This window comes from Ochotona princeps, chromosome 5 (genome assembly GCF_030435755.1).
Source record: "Ochotona princeps isolate mOchPri1 chromosome 5, mOchPri1.hap1, whole genome shotgun sequence".
Classification (NCBI taxonomy): Eukaryota; Metazoa; Chordata; class Mammalia; order Lagomorpha; family Ochotonidae; genus Ochotona; species Ochotona princeps.
Window position 1 is genome coordinate 38,423,602 of NC_080836.1, and position 22,702 is coordinate 38,446,303.

Below are 22,702 nucleotides of genomic sequence, written 5' to 3' on the forward strand. Positions count from 1 at the left end.
AAACAGGAACTTTTATAGTTTGCAATCAGTTTTGTAACACTTGACATGTATCTTGGGAAAACTCCTCATTACTTGCTACCAAAAAATCAAATTATATAACAATAACAACTCTGGCAATACTTTATAGTTTACCAGTGATTTTCATGGTGGCATTCAGATTTATTTTCATCAAAATCCAATTGGTCTGATATTGACTAAATTCAATCATAAGGGGCAGTTTAGTTTACTTTGATTTAAATGAAGTAAAAAATTACTCGAACATTAAGGAAGTCTTGTGGTAAGAGCTCAGACCACCTCTTGAATAAAATTTAGCACGGTAGTTCAGAGGTTCATATGTGGCCCTCCTAGCAGAATGGGAAGACACTGCCACCATGGATGGTACTGATGCTGCGACTTGAAGAGTAAGCATATCTGGGCCTGGTGGCGTGGCCTAGTTGCTAAGGTCCTCGCCTTGAATGTACCAGGATTCCATATGGTTGCCGGTTCTAATCCCGGCAGCTCCACTTCCTCTCTGTCTCTCCTCCTCTCTGTATATCTGACTTTGTAATAAAAAAAAAAAAATCTAAAAAAAATTTAAAAAAGCATATTAAAAAAAAAGAGTAAGCATATCTTTATGGCATAATAATAGATTGATTAGAATATGCATTATTGGTTTAGGGGAAAAGTATCTGTATTTGGGGGGTTTTGACTTTGATTTCCAGCAACTACTTTTCTTTAAGGATATATATTTTTTTGTTTAGGAGAATGAGCTATATTCTTACAAAATAAGTGCACATGGTGAAGGTGGTTATCCTTTGGGGGGACTAGGCTTAGCTTTGGTTATATTTTTATTAAAGTTTAAAATAAAGTAGTATATAATAAATATATAATGTTTTGAACATTATATTAAAATGTTGAATGAGGAAGTCCTTAACATATTCCCATTGGATATAACTGATGAATTAAACTAGTTATTTATTCTTGTTAAACAGATTCTCTTTGTAGAATCGTATACTAAGTAAACTCCAAATTCCTGATTTTTTTTGGGGGGGGTACAAAATTTAGGAATGAGAAACATAAGATTTTTTAATGAATTGTAGAAACATAAGAATACTTTTACCTCTTCTTTTCGGTACTTTTAAATGTCATCTGAGTGTGTCTGTTGGGTAAAAGTATTCCTTATGTTCCCTTATAAATTGTCATGAATGAGGTAAGTCATATATAAGGTATGCTGACAATAATTGATCTTGGCTGTAAGTGAAAAAAAAAAGCCAACAAAAATTAAGATGTTGACTTTGAAATTAGTTTTTCTCTGGCTGAATAGTTACCACTCATGAAAAAATGTACATCCAAGGTCATTGCTGGCTCGCCCCTGACCCCGCCTCTTCCCACTGGTACTCTCATGACCTCATCTGCTGTGGGGTCTACTACAAATTTTTTTCTCAAGTTGTGTTTTTGAAGTTTTTCGAAAACTGGCATTACAGATGAACAACTGAAAGTAGTCCCCTTTTCATCAGGTGAACCTTGCATACGTCGAAGCAGCCGAGTGCTTGACTGAACCTGTCAACAGGGAGCCTCCATCGAGAGAAGCTCAGCTACTGACTCTGCAAAACACATCTGAATTTGATATCCTTGTGATTGGAGGAGGAGCAACGGGCAGCGGCTGCGCACTTGATGCTGTCACCAGAGGTGAGTGCTGCTGCGGGTGAATGTGACACACACGGAGTGTTGGTCCTCTTGCACTAAAGCACACAGTCTGTTCTTGGCTCTGGCAAGGACTCAGGTCTGTGCTTTCTGATGGTTCCTCCTTTGCAATCTCCCTCGCAACTTTTAAAAAACTTGTGAAAACTCTTGCAGAATTTTTAAATTAAATAGAAATCGTTTTCACTTTCATGCATGTATATAGAAAGGAGACTTTATATTCCTAGAAACTCATTGCTGTGATGTTATATTCCATTTCTTAATACATAGTAAATGTATTTATATGAAATAAAAAAGTGTTTGTGTATCAGCTAAAATCACAGTCAAGAACAGAAAATGAGAAAATCTATACAAATAGCAGTTTTTCTTCCAGGTAGCTCTTATAGGCATCTCTTCCAGTAAAGCGTGGGACACTTTAGGAAACCCTTGTGTGTGTGGATAAATGATGGGAATGGCTACTGGCAGTCTGCATGCTTCTGTCGCAGTCCTCCTTTGAGCAGCATTAGGAAAGGCACAAAGCAAAGGAACTTAAGAAGGGAAGCATGACAAGTAAAGATAGAGATTTTGTTCCCTTACATAGGCAGTGATTAATGCAACAATCTGTTTCTTTTGCCTGTGGATTTTTGGTGTTGAAGTCAGTGGTATCTGGGTACATTTCTTTTATCTGATGCAGATATGAGGTACAGTGAGGGGTGGGGGAAGGAGGAATGCGTGTGTGTAGGGGCAAATTACTTAGATTCTACAGTGTCTTTCAAGGGAGGGAAGAAATACCTTCTTTAAATGAATGACCATTGTGAGGGTTACATGTGCTAATCACGAAGAGACCTAAATAGACCTGATCAAGAAGTGTTTCTCTTACAGAATAGAAGCTGAGTGAAGCGCAGCTGGCGTTCTAGCTGCTGTTATTGACACGAAAGTAAGACAGCTTTAGAACCAGTTATCCTGGAGTGATAATGCTTTTTGTGCTGTCTTCAGGTATATTGAATTGAACTTGTACAGTAGCTGTAAGGAAGTTTGATTGTGGAGTATGTTAGTTTCCATAGAGTGTTCAACAATTAATGATTTCATGCTCAATGATAATCATTTGTTTCATGGACTAATTCTCAGTTCAGTTAAATTACTACCACAATCACCCTGGACTTGAGTTGTCTTACATACCTGGAGAATTCATTCTTAAATAATGCACTAGTTGAGAAAGGCCCTAGGTTACTATGATTTCACAAGTTCCGCAGTTAGGTGTTGTTCCATGCAAACATCACGGCAGAAGTCTTTCTGTCAACTCTACATAATGCTAAGTTCAAAATACAGATACTGGCATCTACTGTGTTACCAAGCTAACTTCCAACTTTTGATCCATGCTTTGCTGAAGAATAACAGTTTAAGGATTATGAGCCCAACAACACTGCACTCACTAGGTGTTTTGATGCTTGTTCTTTATCTGAAAGTTCTCATTGTGCTCATTTTTGTGTACTGTCAATATTTAAATATTTTTAAAACGACAGGCAAGACAGTATTATAATTAAACTTTTTAATATAAAAGGTTTATTTATTTGTGTTGGAAAGTCAAAGCGAGGAGACAGAAGGTCTTCCATTGCTGGCTCACTCCGTGCATGGTCATAGCAGCCAGAGCTGAGCTGCTCTGAAGCCAAGAGCCAGGAGCCTCTTCCAGGTCTCCCACATGGGTGTTGGGTCCCAAGGCTTTGGAGCTGGGGTTGAAAGTGAGCTCAAAAGGACACCTTGCAGACAGAGGATTAGCTAAGTCAGCCATCATGCCGGACTCTAGAGTCACTTTTTATATGTATTTATTATTCACTCTTTGTAAAGCCAAAATTCTCTTTATTTCCATTCAGTGTATTTAATGGAAAAATCCAATGTAAGAGTGTTTTTATTAATGATTGCTTTGATTGTTTCCAGTTCATTTTTTTTTATTATATGCTAAAATTTTACTGTTGGGGGCTGGCATTGTGATATAGTAGGTTAAACTACTGGTTGCAATGCCACCATCCCACATAGGTGCCTGGGATAACAGCAGATTTGGTCAAAGTACTTGAGCCCCTGTACCCACGTGGGAGACCTGAATGAAGCTTGTGGTGCCTGGCTTTGGCCTGCCTTAGTCCTGGCAATTGTGGCCATTTATGGATGTCCCTTCTCTGTCTCTCCTTCTCTCCCTGTAACACTGCCTTTCAAATAAAGAGACAAACAGCTCTCTAAGTAATAAATTACTATTTTTGAGTCAAGTCATGAGCCAGTTTCTAAGAATATGCAGACTATTAAGGTGTGACCTTGCTGTCCAGAATCTTACAGTTTATTAATATTTGTCGAGAAAATACCTTCTTTGGACAGTAAAGGACATCTGGCAATGACCAGAACATTCGCTAGTACATTAGCAGGTGTTTGTAGATGTTGATAGTGACGCCAAATGTTGATGGTTTTGAGGAGTTAAGAGTTGTCAGAGTCTGAATATTGAGCACAATTGTAATTTTATAGCAACAGATAAGAAAATTTTGTACTTATAATATCTTTTGGCATATTGATTGCTATTTTAAAAGAATTGAATGTGTAGTCATATGTATATAGAATTATGGATTTTTAAAAAGGGTTAACTAACCTCACATTATTTTCCTTCCTTATACTGATAGTCCTCCGGGGGTGGTATTTATAATTAAAATGTATAAAGAGATGCTCAAGGTAATCTCTAGTTATCCTTTTACTACAATTTCTGGTCATATCAGTGGCCTTCTCAAGTGTGAAATAATCATGGGCATTTGGTTAATGAACTGTGCATTGTTGCTGTTCATTCATGGAATTTGCTCTTTTATTATATTTGATGCTTCACTTAACAACAAATTTTGCTTTCTCTGCATTTGATATGTTTTTACCAAATTATTCCTGATTGTATCCATTAATCTTAAGTCACATTTGACAAAAATAAATTACTGTGATCTTTTAAAGTTACCAGCAATAATTAGATTTTTTTTCAGGACATCAAAGTTTTGGGGAACCACTAGATGGTAAAGCGCTTTTGTAAAAATGTCTGCACAAGCTTTTTGATAAAATAGTATGTCCAAATGAAATTTTGGTAATGGATAAACAAAGACTGTAGAGGGAAGAGAAAAAATCGTGGAATCTTTGTAAAGAACATTTGTTTGCGTTCTCATCATCCATGTTTTCTCAGGAATCAATTTTCATTGGTTTATTTCAGGATTATTATTATTATTTATTATTTATTAGAAAGTCAGATATACAGAAAGCAGGAGAGACAGAGAGGACGATCTTCCATCTGCTGATTCATTCCCCAAATGGCCACCATGGCTGGAGCTGCACTGATCCGAAGCCAGGAGCCCGGATCCTCTTCCGGATCTTCCATGCAGGTGCAGGGAACCAACGCTTTGGGCCATCCTCGATTGCTTTCCCTGGCGCCAAGCTGTGAGCTGGAAGGGAAGTGAGGCCTCTGGGATTAGAACCTGTGCCTGTATGGAATCTCGGTGCTTGTAAGGCAAGAACTTCAGCCACTAGACTACTGCGCCGGGCCTGGGAATATTATTTTATAGATGTAATATGCATAATTCTCCTTACGCTCTCCTGCAGGTATTCAGTAAAAGGCAAAAGATTTGTATGGTCTGAAAAGAAACCAGAGGACGCTGCAGGTATTTCAGGATCAATAGACTGCCTCACTGTTTCACACCTCTGTGTCGTTTTTTCAAGCACACATGCGGGGACTCTGTAGCCAAAGAAATCCTCCATATGAAGAATTTGATAAATGTATTCATCTCTTTAGGGCTCTCCAAGCTGTTTCCTTTAGTCTTTTACATGGCTTTGCCTGTATGTGTCTGGCATCACCTAGAACATTGTTTTGGCTTATAATCGGATTTATAAGCCATAACCTCTGAGACTTCAGTTCCAATCCCAGATAATACTTCCTCTTGCTGGAAATAAAGAAAATCAGGGACGCATCTACTTTTGCCTCTCAGAAGTGCAGTAACGGGAAGCCAGGATCAGTAGTAGAGACAGGACTCAAACCAGGCACTCCGGTATGGCGTGCAGGCATCCAAGGCAACATCTTTGCTGCTGCTCCGAGTGTCCATCTCTGTATCTTCTCATGCATGGATTTATATTTATAATTATTTTAATTGTATTTTAATTCTTTTCTTTCTGTCCTTTATAACCCATCAGTTTTGTATCAAATTCTGTTCCTATACTCTTAACTTCCAGACACAGTTTAAGCCAGCCTCAGTGCTCATCAAGCATTAAAAAAAAAGAAAGAAAAAAAAATGAACTGAGTATTTGCTGTGTGTTGATTTTGGGGTCCATGCATTGCAGTTGTCAGGCTGGAAGGTGCCCAGGCTGGTGTTCAGGCCTCATTTCCTGGACGATACTTCTCGGTTCTTGACAGTGTGAAAAGAAGCTTGTTAACCTTGTCTAAGAGGAGGAGCTTCAATAGACACTTGTCTTTCTTACTTACATTCCCCCTCACTGTATCCCCCTTATCCTTCGGGTCTGTCTTGCCTGTTTCTAGACTCTGAGCCCAGCAAGACAGAAGTTTTAAACCTAAAACCTCAAAATTTCTGCTACATTTTTGGTGCTACATTTTTTGCTTTGGATCAACCGTGTTCTTTAAAAATTTTCCTCCGTGCTTTGGGAGAAGGAGGAGTTTAAAGCTGAGCTCACAGTACCGTACTGATTAGAATGTTATTAATAGCCGTGTTTACAATGGCAAACACAGTGGTCTGCTTAATAAGTTATAGAAATTTATTGCAAAGACCCAAATGTGTAGGTATCCACGAAGAAAATAGCTAAGGTAAGTTGTAAGTTGAAAAAGCTAGCTGGGAAGGATATTAAGTTTACTTGGTTTTAGAGGAGAAGGATGCACAGTGGTTTACTTTGGTAAGCACAGAAGCTTGGTGGGACAGGTTGCAGCGGGGAAGTCGGGGCTGTGTCCTCCTGAGCTTCCTTTGCCATCCTCCTGTGTTGTTTGGATAGTTTCCTTCCTTTTGAATATTAACTTCTGCTTGCAATAAAAAGGTAAAAGCAGCAATAACCACTATGTTATTTCAGAAATTTCTATTATTGCAATACTACAGCTTAATGCAGTTTTGTGACCCCATAAGCATAAGGTACTTAATATACACTAAGAATGAAAATGATACATTTTAGTAACACATCTTTGATTTTGTTTCCTAATATAAACCTATAAATGAACATTAAGTGGCCAGCATACCAGTGCACAGCATAGTCCTGATAATGAAGACCAGCAAGTCAGGGTTGTTTTTTTTATTGTATTTTACCTGGCTGTTATTATTTTTGAGTAGAAATTGATCCTTAATAGAAGATATTCAGCCTTTACATTAGTCCCTTTTCTTGATAACGGCCACAGCTGTCTGAAATCTAAAGTATGAATCCAGAGCTCGTCTAAGACAGATTGTCTCACCTTTCCTTAAACAATCCCATTTTCCTTTATGAAATATGTGATTTTGGTACCTATGTGTTTTGTACGAAGTGTGTTGGGTTTTGTGATTTGTGTATTATATCTTGGTATCTCTGATAGTTATTTTGAAGCAATTATTCTCTTCTATTTAAAAATATCTTAATAATGGCATTTCTGAAAATTTGTTCTAATGAAATAATTAATGTACAGGCAGTTGAAATGCAAATATAATCTTGTGATGCTGTCTGTAATAGTGAAAAAAGGAAATAATCCAAATGTTAAAAATAAGGAGTAAATCAATCATTGTAAATATTTAATGTCATAGTATCTACACATTTATTTATTGATGTGGAGAAATGTTTACAATAAATAGTGCTAAATGAAAAAAATTAAAAGTACCATATGATCCTATTTTTATAAAAGTGTACATTTGTGAATATATACATGCATAGAAAATGTGAACATTTAAACACCCAAATGTCAACTGTGGTTATCTTTGAGTGGTGTAATTACAGGAGAGTTTTATTTTGTTCTCTTTGCTTCTGTGCATTTATTATATGGGGCATGTTTTCATGCATAATAAGATAATCAGTAAAAGGTATTAAGATATACTTCTGTTCTATTTCATGTTGTGAAAATTAAATGTCGTACCATTTCTCCCCTAGATTGTAATTATCCCCCTATATTCATCCAAATGTCTTGATCCAGGAATTGGTTTTGTTGGATGTAGCTTGACTTTCTCCCACAGATCAGGAAAGGGAAAGCTGTGAAGAGCTGAGTTTAGTTAATACACCTTGCGCCACATAGAAGATACAATTTAACTTGCTAAGAGATTGTGGGTGAGCATGCGTCAGTGAACTCAAGTTATCTCTTTTACTGTAACTAATTTTATACTAGGTTTCCAAGTAATTTAATATTCTATTATTTGGGGGAAGTTCTTAAGATGGCCTACTAAATGTAATTAACAATAAAAAAAGGTAATACCACTTCCAAATATAGTGGTTCACCTTAGTAGTGGTAGAGCTTATTGCTTTCCATGAATTGATAACTATAGACTAGGAAAGGAAAACAAAAGCAAAAGCTAGTTTCTCAGAGTAGTGAATTAGCTTGAATGCACAAGACCAGCCTTTCACCTCCTAAAATCTGCACAGGTGATTCTTTCTCCTTAGAAGATCTCCTGGACTCCTCCAGTGCCTGCCAACAAATGTTTGCTTGAATCTGGGGCATGTTATTTTTGTTGTCCTTCAAACTTGGTTATTTCACTCAAGAAGATGAAGAGGTCAGCACTGCGTATTACTCAATGATACTGTTCATTTGCACTGGCAAGAAAAAATAGCCCCTCTTCTGACTTCCTAAGCTGATATTAAGGTACCCCAAACAGCTCACTTACAGGTCAGTAAGTGCTAAGAAGAGAGAAAAAATGTGGGGGGTTTTAAAGAGAGACAGTGTAAGGCAGATTACAGTACCAGCCAAAATCTCTTCCAGACTTCTCTGGTGTCCTTGCAGTAGGTTCATCAGTTTATAAAGAAAGTTGTGAGAAGTATTTACAACTTCTTATAATGTCTTGCTTTTATATTCCCATGCTTTTTGTTAAATATGAAATTTAGAATGTTTTGCTTGTAGTAGTTGATAACATTTTGAAGTATTTTATTTAGACGATTCTGTTGGGCTTCAAAAAAACTTTTAGAAGCAACTGTAGGTTACATGGGGCATTAATTCATTCCATGTAGCTATAAGTTTTGACAGGGCATTTTGATGCTTTTGCTCCGTAGGGAGCAGTCTCGTGCCTCTGGGACTTCTGCAGTGTGGCTTGGTGATTTGACCCTGGAAGTAGTGAGCGCGGAGAGGCAGCCTCCGTGGCTGGAGAAGCACCTCTAAACTGTGCTGGAGTCACTGGAGTTCCTCAGTGCGTGTGTAAACTTTTACAATATCTAAGATCCGAAAACCTCGTTTTAAAGCGTTAGCTCTCAAATGGCCTGAAGTTTCCTGCTCAGCTGGCTTGCCAGTTCCTAGGGTAGTTCCTGCTTTCTCACTGCATCTCTTTGGGAAAGAAAAAAAGAGTCACTCTGACCGCACAATCCATAAAATTCCCCGCGCAGACGACCTTGTCCTCACAGTGCTGCTCACGCCTCTCCCAGCACTGTGTTCTGCCTGTGACTTGGGATTCCTCACCGCCCAATCAAGCTGCCCACCCCCATTCATTAGATACCTCAGTTTAAAATATTTTCATGACTTCCATGACAGCATAATAAGTGTTTCTGAAAACAATATCTGAAGAGTTTTGGGAAAATAAAAAAAAACATTTTGTTTCTCAGAATGACCAAAAAAAAAAAAAAAAAAATCAGTCATACAGCCGGATACTTTGGAATGGATGCCGTGCGTACAGCCGCCATGACCCAGCTGGGTGTTGCTGATGTCAGATCTTTTTCTTTCTGATGAGGTATTTGTTTCCCAGACTGATCTAGAACCCATGACCATGTGCACAGTCGTTTGTCCAGATACTTATACAAGGGTCCACAGAACAGGAGCTAAATGCCCCAGTGGGGATGAGAACCCTCTCTGTGATTCTGCTGTGCTCAGTTCTAACTCCGCGTCTGCTTCACATCATTTCTTGTACCTCGTCTGCGCTTCAGCCTCTGAACCCAAGCAGCCCCTGAATGAATTGGGCCGTTTCAAGCATTTGTTTTCATGTTTTTACCTTTCTCAAGCTGGTCTTGGTCAGTGATAACACCCCTTCTCCAGTGCAGTCCTCCCGGCACATGTATTTCTCTGTAGAGTCAGCTTTTCCCAGAGATCACATCCCCAGGTACAACTAAAACCTCCAACCTTGATTGCAATCATTCTTCACATAGGAGATTGTATCCAATCAATAGCCCTGAAAATATGGTGGTTAAAACAGTAGCAGTGTTCGTCTATTTCTGTGGGTATGGAATCTGGGGGAACCTTTGCTACATCCAGTGGCTCACGGAATCTTAAAGGCCAAGGTGCTTTTCTGCTTTCTCCCGTGGTCCTTGAGCAGGATTCACTTCCCGCTGATGAGACGGAAGCCTCAGTTGCTCACCACCTTTTGCATGGGGACTTTACCTGCTTCCTGAACTCACAGTGAGACAGCAGTTTGCTTCTCTCAAGCAGGTGAGAGGGCAAGACTGAGGGCATTTCCCAGCGCTCCTTAGCCTAAATCACAGGAGTGGTTAGAACATCCGTTGCTCATTAGAAGAAAGGTCCAGCCTGCTCTCTTGGACAGGGAACTACCAACCAGGAAGTAAGGATTTCTGGGGGCAGTTGGGGCATTCTTTAACCCTACTGTCTACATACCTTTGGTAGGTCCAGGTGAGGAAGCTGCCGGGTGGATGGGAGGCTGCTGGGCCTCTGTCCAGTTCCCCTGCCTCTCATGGCATGGACATCTTCACAGCATGACTGAGGTGCCAGGGTTTAAAAAGAGACATCCTTGTATTTTAAGTAATCTGTCTCCTTTAAATGCTATTTGAAAGTCAACTCCCTCATTTGATCTTCAACTTGAAGAAAAAAAGGTCTATTTTTGTGCTGGAAGGGGAATTGTCTGTGTTGGACAGGCTAAGAAAAGGTGATGTAGCTTACTGAGACAGTACATTTTTAAACTTGCTTGCAAATGCAGTCTTGATTATATACCAGAAATTTTGGGTTTATGCTAACCTGAAGGAAGGTAAGAATCTTCCAGATTTTCAAATGGCACCCTTGTAAAACTGCTGTGCTTTGTTTAGTTGCCTACTTTTGAACTAAGGGTTACAAAAATACCTCAAACCATTAATGGAAAGAATTAATAAGTAAGCTTGGAGTCCAGCATGGTAGCCTAGTGGCTAAAGTCCTTGCATTGAATGCTCTGGGATCTCATATGGGCACCAGTTCTAATCCCAGCAGTCCTGCTTCCCATTCAGCTCCCTGCTTGTGGCCTGGAAAAGCAGTTGAGGATGGCGCAAAGCCTTGGGACCCTGCACCCATGTGGGAAACCCAGAAGAAGTTCCTGGTTCCTGGCTCCTGGCTACAGATCGGCGCAGCTCCAGCTGTTGAGGCCACTTGGGGAATGAATCATCAGACTGAAAATCTTCCTCTCTGTCTCTCCTTCTCTCTGTAAATTTGCCTTTCCAATAAAAATAAATAAATCTTAAAAAAATAAGCTTGTTTTGTTGCAAAACATTTTTGATAATCCATGCATATTGGGGGTCTTTAAAAAGTTCATAGAAGGACCTGGTGCAGTGCCTAGTGGCTAAAGTCCTCACCTTGAATGTGCAGGGATCTCATATGGGCGCCGGTTCTTATCCTAGCAGCCCTACTTCCCATGCAGCTCCCTGCTTGTGGCCTGGGAAACCAGTCAAGGACGGCCCAAAGCCTTGGGACTCTGCACCCATGTGGGAGACCTGGAGGAGGTTCCTGGCTCCTGGCTTCAGGTCGGCTCAGCCCGGGCAATTGTGGTCACTTCGGGAGTGAATCTTTGGATGGAAGATCTTCCTCTCTGTTCCTCTTCCTGTCTGTATGTCTGACTTTGCAATAAAAATAAGTAAATCTTTAAAAAAAAAGTTCATAGAAAATGCATCATTCAAGAGAGTCTGCAGGAATTTTAGAATCTTTTTTTGCTTCAAAATAAACATCTTTCAATTGAGTTTTCCAACAACTTCTTGAAATATCTTCTGTGAAGCAGATAATAAGGTCAGTGAAGTATCCCATACTTCACAGCCTGATCCACAACTAATTTATTCCTAAATCCACTTTTGTGCTCATAACGCTCTTTTAAAAATTGGTACCAGGAGCAGATGTTTAACCTAGCAGTTAAGACACCTGTGTCCCACATCCAGATGCATGCATTCTAGTCCCAGCTCTCGTTTCCCGACTCTGCCTTCCTGCCAAGCCCTGGGACAGAGCACTAATGACTTTATAGATTGGTGTTCTGCCATCCGCACATGCGTCTGGAAACTGGCCCAGTTTTGACCATTGCCAATACTTGAGGAAAGAACCAGCAAGTGAGAACTCCTTGTCTATCTCTGATGGTCACACAAATTTCTAAAAAAATAAAAATAGCAATATGCTCTATCTTGATATATTGTTCTTTTTTTATTTTGTTTTATTTTATTTTATTGTTTTTACTATACGCTATTGTTATTATATGTATTTTATTATATTAAAATATTTTTTCATGATACAGTTCCTTAGGCTGAAGGATTTTAATATTTAAGTATTGTACATCTCTTTTTCTGGCATATATGCTTAGAAACAGTGACCTGGGACTCTGATACCTATAATTTATGTGCTATTGTGCTTGTAAGATAAGTCATTAGCAATAGTTGACCTGAAATCAAAATTCTCTACTCTTCTCTCCCTAGTTACTGTTTTGTCCTTTTGTGGTAAGGGAATTGCCCTGCTTTTATGATGACATTTGGGTACGATATTTAAACTGTTAAAAGTTATAAAAACTACCCTTTGGTATTAAATACAATGAATGACCTGAATGGAATCTATGCCCCGGTTTTCCAATAGGAGATTTGTGAGCACAGGCTGCCCCCTTTGCATATTCTTAACTGTAATTGCATCCTACGACATTCTCTCATACCCCAAGAGCATGGCGCCCCATGGAAATTTGTCCTGGCTTGGTGTAGGTGCAAACTTTGGGTCTTTGGAGGTTTTGGCTTTCAGGTAGGTCTTGGTACTGCTGGTCATCCTGATCTGAAGAGGCAGGGTGTCTCTGCAGGGAAACAAATAAAGCAAAGCTAGTTTTATGCCTAAGAGACTTAGAGCAATCCTCAAGTGAAGGGACAGGGTTGACTTTGGGAAGTGGCCTCTGCCAACTCAGGGCTGGGGAGTCCTTATTCTGCTAGGGGCCATTCGGATATTTATTCCATCATTCATGGTCATACAGAATCATTGAATTAAGAATTAGTGTGCTTCCCACTTGAGAGCATGAGTTGGGATGGGGGCAGACCAGACCAGGCAGGGCTACAACACCTGTGGGCCTCATGTGAACTGGATCAGGGAAAAGCCAGGTTGGGCTGACTGTTCCGACTGGTGCAAGCAAAAGTTAGAGTAGGTGAGAGTTGGTTGGGCTTTGCCGCAGTATCAACTGGCAGAGGCTGGCACTGGGGACTGAATCTGTCAAGTTAAACTCCAGAACCACCTGGAGAGTGCATAATCCAGGAATGGGAGTGGTCTAGTGGGCACCTCTCTCTTGGGTTACCACTCCCACTGGAGAGCATGAAAGTCAGGACAGGGCCTGGGGTGGCTAGAATGAAAGGCACCCGCCAGTTATGTGAAGGCTGGAGAGTAGGGTTGATTGGGTTGAACTAGGCTTCAATGCCCATTGACATGTATGAGAGCTAAATGGGTTGTGGGACAGACTAAACAAGTCTGTGGTACATACTGGCAAGCATGGGAACCAGGGTAGAGGGCAGGCCTGGCGTGGGTTATGGGGAGTTGCCCTAACTAGGCTGCAGCTCCCACTGGTTTACATGAGGGTTGAGTATGAAGTGGCCAGGATTGGGCTGGATTGTAACACCCATTGGTTCGCCTGGAAGACAGAGCTGGAAACAGAACCGACCCAGCAATTGCATCGACCAGCATGTGCATAAGCTGATTGGGGCGATGGACTGTTCCGGACCCTGTATTTGCAAGCACACATAAGAATCAGGTCTGGGATCCCCTCAGACGAAGTTTCTCTGGAGATCCATCCAACTAAACTGCTGATCTCAGAACCCCAACCATGAAGAGATTATGTCAACCAGTGGATTCTGAAAAGACTTTATCGTGATTGGAATGGCGAGATTGGCAGCAATTCAGAACTGTTGAACTATCAAAACTGCTTGAGCAGGACCCTCGGAGCATTCTTCACATCGGGGACCTGGGATGGGTGGGAGCCTGGGTGGGACATCTCCCTTCATTTCTCCCCTGACCCCAGATACAGGAAAAAAATGATATAATATGATAAAAAATATGATGGAAATAAGAGTCTTATCCACTTTCCTGTAGCCCTTGACCCTTTGTACCCTAATTAGCTATATAAGATTATTTTTAAAAAAAGAACAAAAATGAATTAGTGTGCTGTAGTGTTGTTGAATTTGGAATTCCTTCCTATGGCTGCCTTGCTGGAGCCAGACTAAATGATTTCTCAGGTCCTCTGTGCTCCACCGGCTGGTTGTTACTACCCCTGCAGCTTCCCCTCATCAAGAGTATCTTGTTTGTGTCACTGTTGGATACTCATTGCTGTGTCCATTTGTACTGGTATGTATTTGTTTGTAAATCTAAAATATTGTTATGTTCAGATATTTTAAATTCCCCTCTAAATACGTCAACACCAGAGGTTATTTTCTTTGATCCCCTGTTTTGCCATCTTGGATATCTTCTCCTGTTTTACACACATGATACCACCACTCAACACGCACCCTTCTACATAGGTCAGCACAGAGGAGGAGGTCTGGTCTAGATCTACAGGTGCTGCCAGAGGGTAGATCAGAGAGGAGGGACTGCAAAATATGGGGATTCTTGCGGTGAGGATGAGCTTCCGTTCCAGAGTCTTTGTGACTGCACTCAGCCAGCTTGAAAGGGAAGCTGGGTGCCTAGCCCTCCTGTGGCCCTCTGTGTGCACCAGTGCATGCTGCCGCCACAGAGCTGTCCTGTGATATCACCTCTCTGTGATTCACTCGCCGTTTAATATGCTCCCCGTTCTGGGTTGACTTTTCCCTCAGGAAGAGCCTAAAATCTCTTCATTATAATATAGACAGTGTACTGCACTTTGAATACAAATTTATCCATGTTCAGAGTAATTTTTCTTGTGATTGTCTCTACCCTAGAGAAGTGCCTTTAATGAATTACATACAAATTGTGTAATTTAAGAAGTTAATTTGGTTTTCTGGTTACACAGGACTAAAAACAGCCCTTGTTGAAAGAGATGATTTCTCATCAGGGACCAGCAGCAGAAGCACTAAATTGATCCATGGTGGTGTGAGATATCTTCAGAAGGCCATCATGAAGTTGGATATTGAGCAGGTAATTGTGTATGCTGGTTGTTAAACAAAAATTGTGACTGTGCTTTTCTACCCAATTAAAGCAGGCTCTTTTTTTTTTTTTAAATAGCTTTTAACATTTCTTCTTGTTGAGAATACCTACTTAACGTATTCTGCTGGAGTATCTTCCAGGAGAGGTGTGTCAGTTCTTGTCTGTAGCATTACGTTAATGGCTAATCAGGGGCTTTTTCTATATGTGCATGTCAAAGTGGCAGATTTACAAAACCGCTTTTGGACATGCTGCCTTTTAAGAATTGTGATTGGGTTTTTGCCAATGGTCACCAAATTGCTACTTCCCAAGCAGTTTCAGGAAAGCTGTGTTGTAATTCAGGGCATGTGCCAAATGTATCTTCTTAACAGCAACTGCAATCATTTGCTCACACTGTCACTGACATATTCCCAAGAAAAAGATGATCTGAGTCATGCTTTTCTTATGTCACACTTTATTGTGTCCAGTCTGCCACCATTTGAAAACCGCCAAGGCAGTGTGGAAGATGACATTTCCCAGAGGGGCAAAAAAAAAAAATCAGCTGCACTCTCTATCTGCTTTTGGTACATGAGAAATAGAGCAACACTGACTTGACACTGTCAAGTTTTGAATCTGTCTCCCTTTCTTCCCTTGACAAGTCAGTTTTGAATGTGTCTCCTTTTCTAACAACTCTTTTTCAGCATCTTGATGGATGCAAAGAAAATAGTCTAGGGTTTAGAACCAGCTAATTTGTGATGGCTCTTTTGACTTATTTATTCAACATCTACCAGCCTTAGTTTTCTCATTTGTAAAATTAGCATTATACTAGGAACACTGGCTCTTAAGACAGGCACAATGAGGACGACAGGGGTTAAGACAAAAGCTTTTTTTGTCATTAGTAAAATGCCATGCAACGGCTCAGCATTATCTTCACTTGGTTTATTGAAGGCAAGATGCAAACTTTTAGTATGGATTTGAACAATCTGTTATCTCTTACACAGAGAAAATATTATGGAGAACGGAGAAAGGAAGACAATGCAGAGAATGCAAGATAAATGATTATAATAATCTTGTAACTCAAGTCAGGAAAATATCTTACACCTGGGAACTCTGACAGCGTGTTTTTCTCCTATGCAAATACAGTTAAGGCTTCTAAAAAATCTTTGAGGTTGACAGCATGATGTATTATTAGAAATTTGATTAGGAGGGAGCTATCCTCGCTCAGAGGTAGAAGGTTCCTGTGTATCAATCAGTTGGCAGGGTGTCTGTTTGCCATTTGAAAATATTATGATCTGTTACTGCCAAACTAATTTTCTCTGTTTTGCTTTTCAGTATAGGATGGTAAAAGAAGCCCTTCATGAACGTGCCAACCTACTAGAAATTGCTCCCCATTTATCAGCTCCGTTGCCTATAATGCTCCCAATTTATAAGTAAGTCTTTTGTTACAGCCTGTATACTCTTTACTCGTGAGCTCAGTAGAACAACACAGTTTTAATGGAAATAATCCTCAATGTGCATGTCTGTTGTTTCAAAAATATTATTTTTCAAAAGGTTATACCAAGAAGGCAAGAGAGAGAAGAGAGAAGAGAAGATAAAAAGAGAGAGAGAGAAAAATCATCCGTCCAATCACTAGTTCACGCTCTAAATGGCCACGATGCTGGAGCTTAGCCAATTTGAAGACAGCAGTCAGGGAATTCTGGGTCTCCTAAATGGATTCAAGGACCTAACAGTTGCTTTCCCAGGCATATTAGCAGGGAGCTGGATTGAAAGTGGAGCAGCCAGACTTGAATTGGTGCCCATTAAGATGCTAGGGTGGCAGATAGCAGCTTTACCCTCTGTGCCGTAACACCATCTCCTGAGAGGCATTTCCTATTGTGAATTTGTTCGTAATTTGTAATTCCTTTCAAATATTTTCTTTGGTGTATTTCAGTGTGGCTTTTCTGAAATCATTCTCTATCAGTCCATCATGAAGGATCCGATCTTAAAGACAGAGAGGAGACTGTGTTCTGTATTTGCAATTCATAGTTTCTTTTTTTGAATTTCTGTGAGTGTATAGATTCATAACTGCATTTCACTAAAGACTGTAAGAGGCCTACTTCTGGAATAGGAAAGGAAAAGTCTGAATCAACCAACCAGAAGCCCAGAACTTTTAAAGCTAGTTACAGAGTCTAAGTTAACCCAAACTGAAATTCTGTTTGCAGACATAAGATTAAGCAACACAGATTTCCTGGTTGTTGAGCTATCTATGAAGTTGCCTTATGTGAAAACACAGGGCACGTTGAAAAGCGGCTCATGTTACTGTTTACCACACAAGTGTTGCAGGGGCCTACAGGCAGATTTTATTGTTTTTTCTATCTTTTGTTATACACTACTTCCTGAACTCATGATTAAAAAATACTAATTTCTTTCAATTTTTTTAGAAATACATGCACACACACACACACATGATATTACTCTACTGGCTCATTTTTCAAATGCCTACAACAGCCAAGGATGGGCTAGGTTATATGGGAGCCTGGAACTTAGTTCTGGTCTTTTATGTTGAAAGCAACTCAAGTACATGAACTAACAACTGCTGCTCCTTTGGTACATGTTAGTAAATGTTGGATCAGAAACAGAGTAGCCTGGACTAAACCAATCACCCCTAAATGGAAGGCAAGCATCCCAAGCAGTTGCTTAGGCATTCTGCCAAATGCCTGCCCAAACCAGTTACTCCTAACCCTGAGTGCATGGTTCAGTCACCCAGACTCCCGTGCTAGTCTGGTTCAGTCAATCTGGATATTTGAGTCTCAAGCATCCTAACATGCAAGATGTTGAGAACTGTGTCGGAGTTGAAGGGTCACATGTTCTTTGACATATGTGCACTTACCTAGGTTGGTGTCACCAACAATTATGCAGATCTCCTGTTTCCTTGCAGTCCACTTGTATTTCCAGGTAGGCCTTTTGTATTTAAATGAATAGTATCTTGTAATAAAAGATGGACATCCTATGATGTTATGCTTCCTCTCAAAACAAACCTTTCCTCATTTTATGCTGCAGGTGGTGGCAGTTGCCTTACTACTGGGTAGGAATCAAGCTCTATGATCTGGTGGCAGGAAGTAATTGCTTGAAAAGCAGTTATGTCCTCAGCAAATCGAGAGCCCTTGAACATTTCCCCATGCTCCAGAAAGACAAACTAGTAGGAGCGATTGTCTACTATGACGGTAGGTGACTTGTTTTTTTTTAAAAAAAAAACACATGATGTTTTCCTCTCTTACTACAACTGTGTGCAATACGCTATGACTTTTGCAGTATAACTGTGAAATAGTTTTTTATCCTTACTTTTAGTGCTAGTGTAATACACACACACACTCACATTCAGATCCACTGCTTTCTCTAATAGTGGCCCCCTCAAAAAAAAAAACACTACCCATTATGTTTTGCTTTTAATATTGCTTATCTTGTGTATTCTTTTGGTTGTTTGATGTCTACATTATGTCTGATGGTAGGTTTGGTCCATTTCTCATTCTTAACAGTTTGGACCCCTTCCTCATGCTATTTAATTTGTTACATGTTTGCCAGCGAATATTTGCTTTATGAATATATTATAATGTGAAAACAGCCAAGGATCTGTGGGATTTTCTGGATGAAACCTCTATTTTCAAGGGGTTATAAACCTAGGGAAAAATTCCCCTTGGGCTGAAATTGACATGTTTGTGCTTTGCATAGAACACAATTCTTGAACGTATAATTTATGTGATGAAGGTAGATGAACATTACAGTTTTTCCAACAAACCCTCAGGTTTTATTGCTTATTTCAATGTTATATGTTTTGTAACAGTGACATTACCTAATGTCCATTTGCCAGGATGAAACATTCTTTTTTTAAGTGCATGTGCACTACAATTTTGTACACTTTTATCTGAGAGATGGACCACAGAGCAAAACAAACAAAACCATTTGTGAAATGTACTAGTAGCTTTAAAGGGTATATAGGGTTGGAAAATAGTCCAAAAATATCCATTTATAAGGAAATAGCTAAACACAGATAGTAACTGTACAGGTTTAAGAAGATTTAGAAATTTTATGACACAAATTAAAGGTTAGTTTCTATGTCCCAGTTGTCCTTCTCCCTATTATGTGAATTTTGATATTTGATGTTAGGTTGCTAGACTGTTAGCATGAAGATGTTTTTGTTGGTGGTGTTAGCTTCTCAGGAGACTGAAAGCTATACTTCACGTTATAGGATGTCCCAAGGCCGCACCTGCCTTTTTCCCTACTTCTTTTCAGCTGTCTGTCAAACTTTCATATATAAATGCAAAACGTATATGTGCATAGGGAGCAAGGGGGACTGGACTCATGAAGATGTCCTGTGAGCAACAATATTGGAAAAAATGTTAATTGTGTTAGACAAACATTAAAAGCTAGAAAATTAACAGTTTGCAGTGCTTTCCAGCATCTGAGAACCACGAGGGGTGGGGGGTCTTAGCTACTTTCTTGGTGCCCTTCATTGATCCTGTATGTTAAAGGACAACCTTAACTGTGAATTTACTTCCTCTGCATCAGCCCTTAATGTTACTCCGTTGTAGTTTATTGGGTGATTATAGTAAAGAGGTTTGTGGTCCAGGAGGAGTAAGAAGGCATTAGCATCGTGCCTGACCTGACATCGAAACGTTAGTGGGCTTTGCCTCTGATTACTAATCCTGCCTGCACTGCACAAATCCTCATGTGTTTATATATTTTCTATACCATGTTACGTGCTAGACACGAATGGACTTGGTTAGATTGCGTATTATCTGGATCTCCTATAGAGGAATTTAGTGGCGATCATATCTCAATTTGTGACTTCCTATCAAATGTTACTTTGGTATTATTATAAATCTTTAAAATCTGACTGATTTTATAGGGGAAAAAATGAAAGGAACGCTGCAGTCTAATGCAGAAGAAACATTATTCTGTTGGGAATAAGAAGAACAAGAATTTCCTTAATCTTGAATTGATCCTTTTTGCTTGTTACAGATTGCACAATGATGAGCTATTGATGATTATTTAGAAATTCCACAGTTATTATAGAAATTTTCCAATTCTCCTTGGAAATGGTATAAAATTTTAATTCTTGAATGAATAGAGTAAAAGTAATTTTGTTCTAGTTACTTGAGATAAATTTGGTTAAGACCTTGTTCTAAAATGATATGGGTCCAGGTATGTCAAACTTGATATAAGGCCAAACAAGGATGTAAACTACTGTGTGCTGTGGTTCCATGTGTTCACAGAAGGGATGGCTCCTGTGTTACCCAAAATGATGGGGCAAAAAAAAAAAAAACTGAATAGCAACAGAGAATTAAAGAGGAGAGGAGCTGGTGGAAGAATTAAGTGAATTCATGCTCATCTAAGGAAGGACTTCTTACTATCTAGTCAGAAAAAAGAATCATCCTGTTACCTGAATATTAGAGAGAAAACAGTGCTTTTAGGGATGCTTGCTATTGCCAACACAAGTGCAAACACTGTAGTTTGTAAGGCAAACCTTTCTTCATAAGAAAAAAAAAACTGCTGCTCCTTATAAATAAGCTTCATGAGTTATAATAAATCAGGCGATTTCAGAATACACTCAGGCTGTGTGAAGTAACTTTTATTTTTTACTGAAAAATATTTTAATGGGAAGAAATTCACCTAACATAAAAGTAGCTATTTTAAAGTGAACTGAAAGGATAAACTGTATAGTTCCCACTTCAGGATAATCTTGGTTCTAATGAACAAAATGACATGAGTAATCAAATGAGTTTTAAATACCACTGGTAATTTTGCTGGCAAAGAACTCTTCTTAGTAATACATTGTATAGTACCTTCAGCACCAGTAAAATGAAGTATAACAGTGTGAAAAGCAGGGCCCAGCACGGTGGTCTAGCCGCTAAAGTCCTCACCTTGAATGTGCCAGGATCCCATATGGGCACTAGTTCTGATCCCAGCAGCCCCCTTTCCCATCCAGCTTTCTGCTTGTGGCCTGGGAAAGCAGTTAGGGATGACCCAAAGCCTTGGGACTCTGCATTTATGTGGGAGACCTGGAAGAGGCTCCTGGATCCTGGCTTCGGGTCTTCTCAGCTCTGACTGTTGCAGCCACTTGGGGAGTGAGTCATTGGATGGAAGATCTTTCTTTCTGTCTCTCCTCCTCTCTATATATCATATCTCTATATATCTATATGTCTGTGTAACAGGGTGAAAAGTAAACACTGCCATGAACTTGCACTAGGGGCTGAAATGAATCTTTAAGATCACTTTAATATAATATAAAGATTTTAAGAATTGTAAGATGTTCTCTTAAGTACAAAATAAAGAGGCAAAATCATATCTTACTTACTCATAAGCATAATTCACCCTAAATAAAGTCTAATGACTATTGTATAGGATCAAAGCAAAATTGATTTCCCCATAAAATTCTGTAAGGGTAATAGAATAAATCCCACAAACTTTAGCTATTTTTATTATAGTGGCTATTCTCTGAGTGGTAAAAGTAGGCACCTTTGCTATGTTTTTTTTATAATATTTATCTATGTTTATTGGGAAAGCAGATTTACAGAGAGAAGAAAACACAGAGAGGAAGATCTTCCATCCGCTGGTTCATTCCCCAAGTGGCCTCAACAGCTGGAGCTGAGCTCATCTGAAACCAGGAACCAGGAGCTTCTTCTGGGCCTCCTATGTGGTTGCAGGGTTCCTCTTGCTTTCCTAGGCCACAAGCAGGGAGCTGGATGGGAAGTGGAGAAGCTGGGACACAAACCAGCATCTATATTGGATGCTGTGCTTGCAGGTGGAAGATTAATTTGTTGAACCACCAGGCTGGCCCCCATTGTTTGCGTTATTGTTAGCTGCTGAAAAAGCACAGTGACACAGGTTGAAAAATGTCTGCTGTCTTTTTGAAGTCAGAAAAAGACATCCGTGTGAAAAGAAGTTTGGGTTAGGAAGTGACATAGCAGAGATTGTTCCTCCAGTTAGTTTGTCTTCTTATGTTCTGAGAGAGGAAACATCCAGTCAGCTTACTGAATCTTTGACTGACACATATCCCAGTGTTTACTTCCCAGCTCTTGACATTGCCCTAGTGGAGAACTCCTCACCTGGACCCTGGCCATTGTTGCTGATAAGATGGATCCCAAGTGGGGCAGGTGGTGACCAAGCCATTTTCCCAAGTTTGCCGGAAATGTTGGAGCCCTGACCCCCTTGTATGACTTGGCAGGCTGTGAAATTCTGTGAACCAGCTGCCGGGGGGTAGCCAGTTTCCTTAGGAATGTACCTTGTCTTCCTCTGTCAACTTTACTTCAGACTTCTAGTTCCCAGGGTGAGATCTTCGGTGCTATTCTAGTTGAACTTCAGCCATCCAATCCAGTGCCCAGAAAATGAGATATAATTAAAACTCATTAAATATTTAAAACCATTAAATACACCCATTAAGCTTCCATAAAATGAAACCAGAGAACAAAATTATAGCTTTAAATTCTTCCTTTCTGATAGTCAAGACAGTGACAGAGAGAGATGTCTGTTATTTCATACCTGATGGTGCCCGTAAGTATTCCTAATGCACATATGAAAATCACAACCTACAAGAAATTACTTTGGCTTTCCTAATGTAAATAAAAG

General features: G+C 39.7%; 1 protein-coding gene across 6 annotated transcripts in view; it reads left to right on the forward strand.

Annotated features, from left to right (window-relative positions):
• GPD2 (glycerol-3-phosphate dehydrogenase 2) overlaps positions 1–22,702 on the forward strand; it is a 162,525-nt gene that overhangs the window by 54,808 nt on the left and 85,015 nt on the right. For all 6 annotated transcript variants that reach the window (XM_058664494.1, XM_058664491.1, XM_058664493.1 and 3 more), the window contains exons 3-6: positions 1,497–1,668; positions 14,988–15,112; positions 16,430–16,527; positions 18,137–18,300. In XM_058664494.1, coding sequence (XP_058520477.1) covers positions 1,497–1,668; positions 14,988–15,112; positions 16,430–16,527; positions 18,137–18,300 — 559 coding nt within the window. The remainder of the gene's footprint in view (positions 1–1,496; positions 1,669–14,987; positions 15,113–16,429; positions 16,528–18,136; positions 18,301–22,702) is intronic.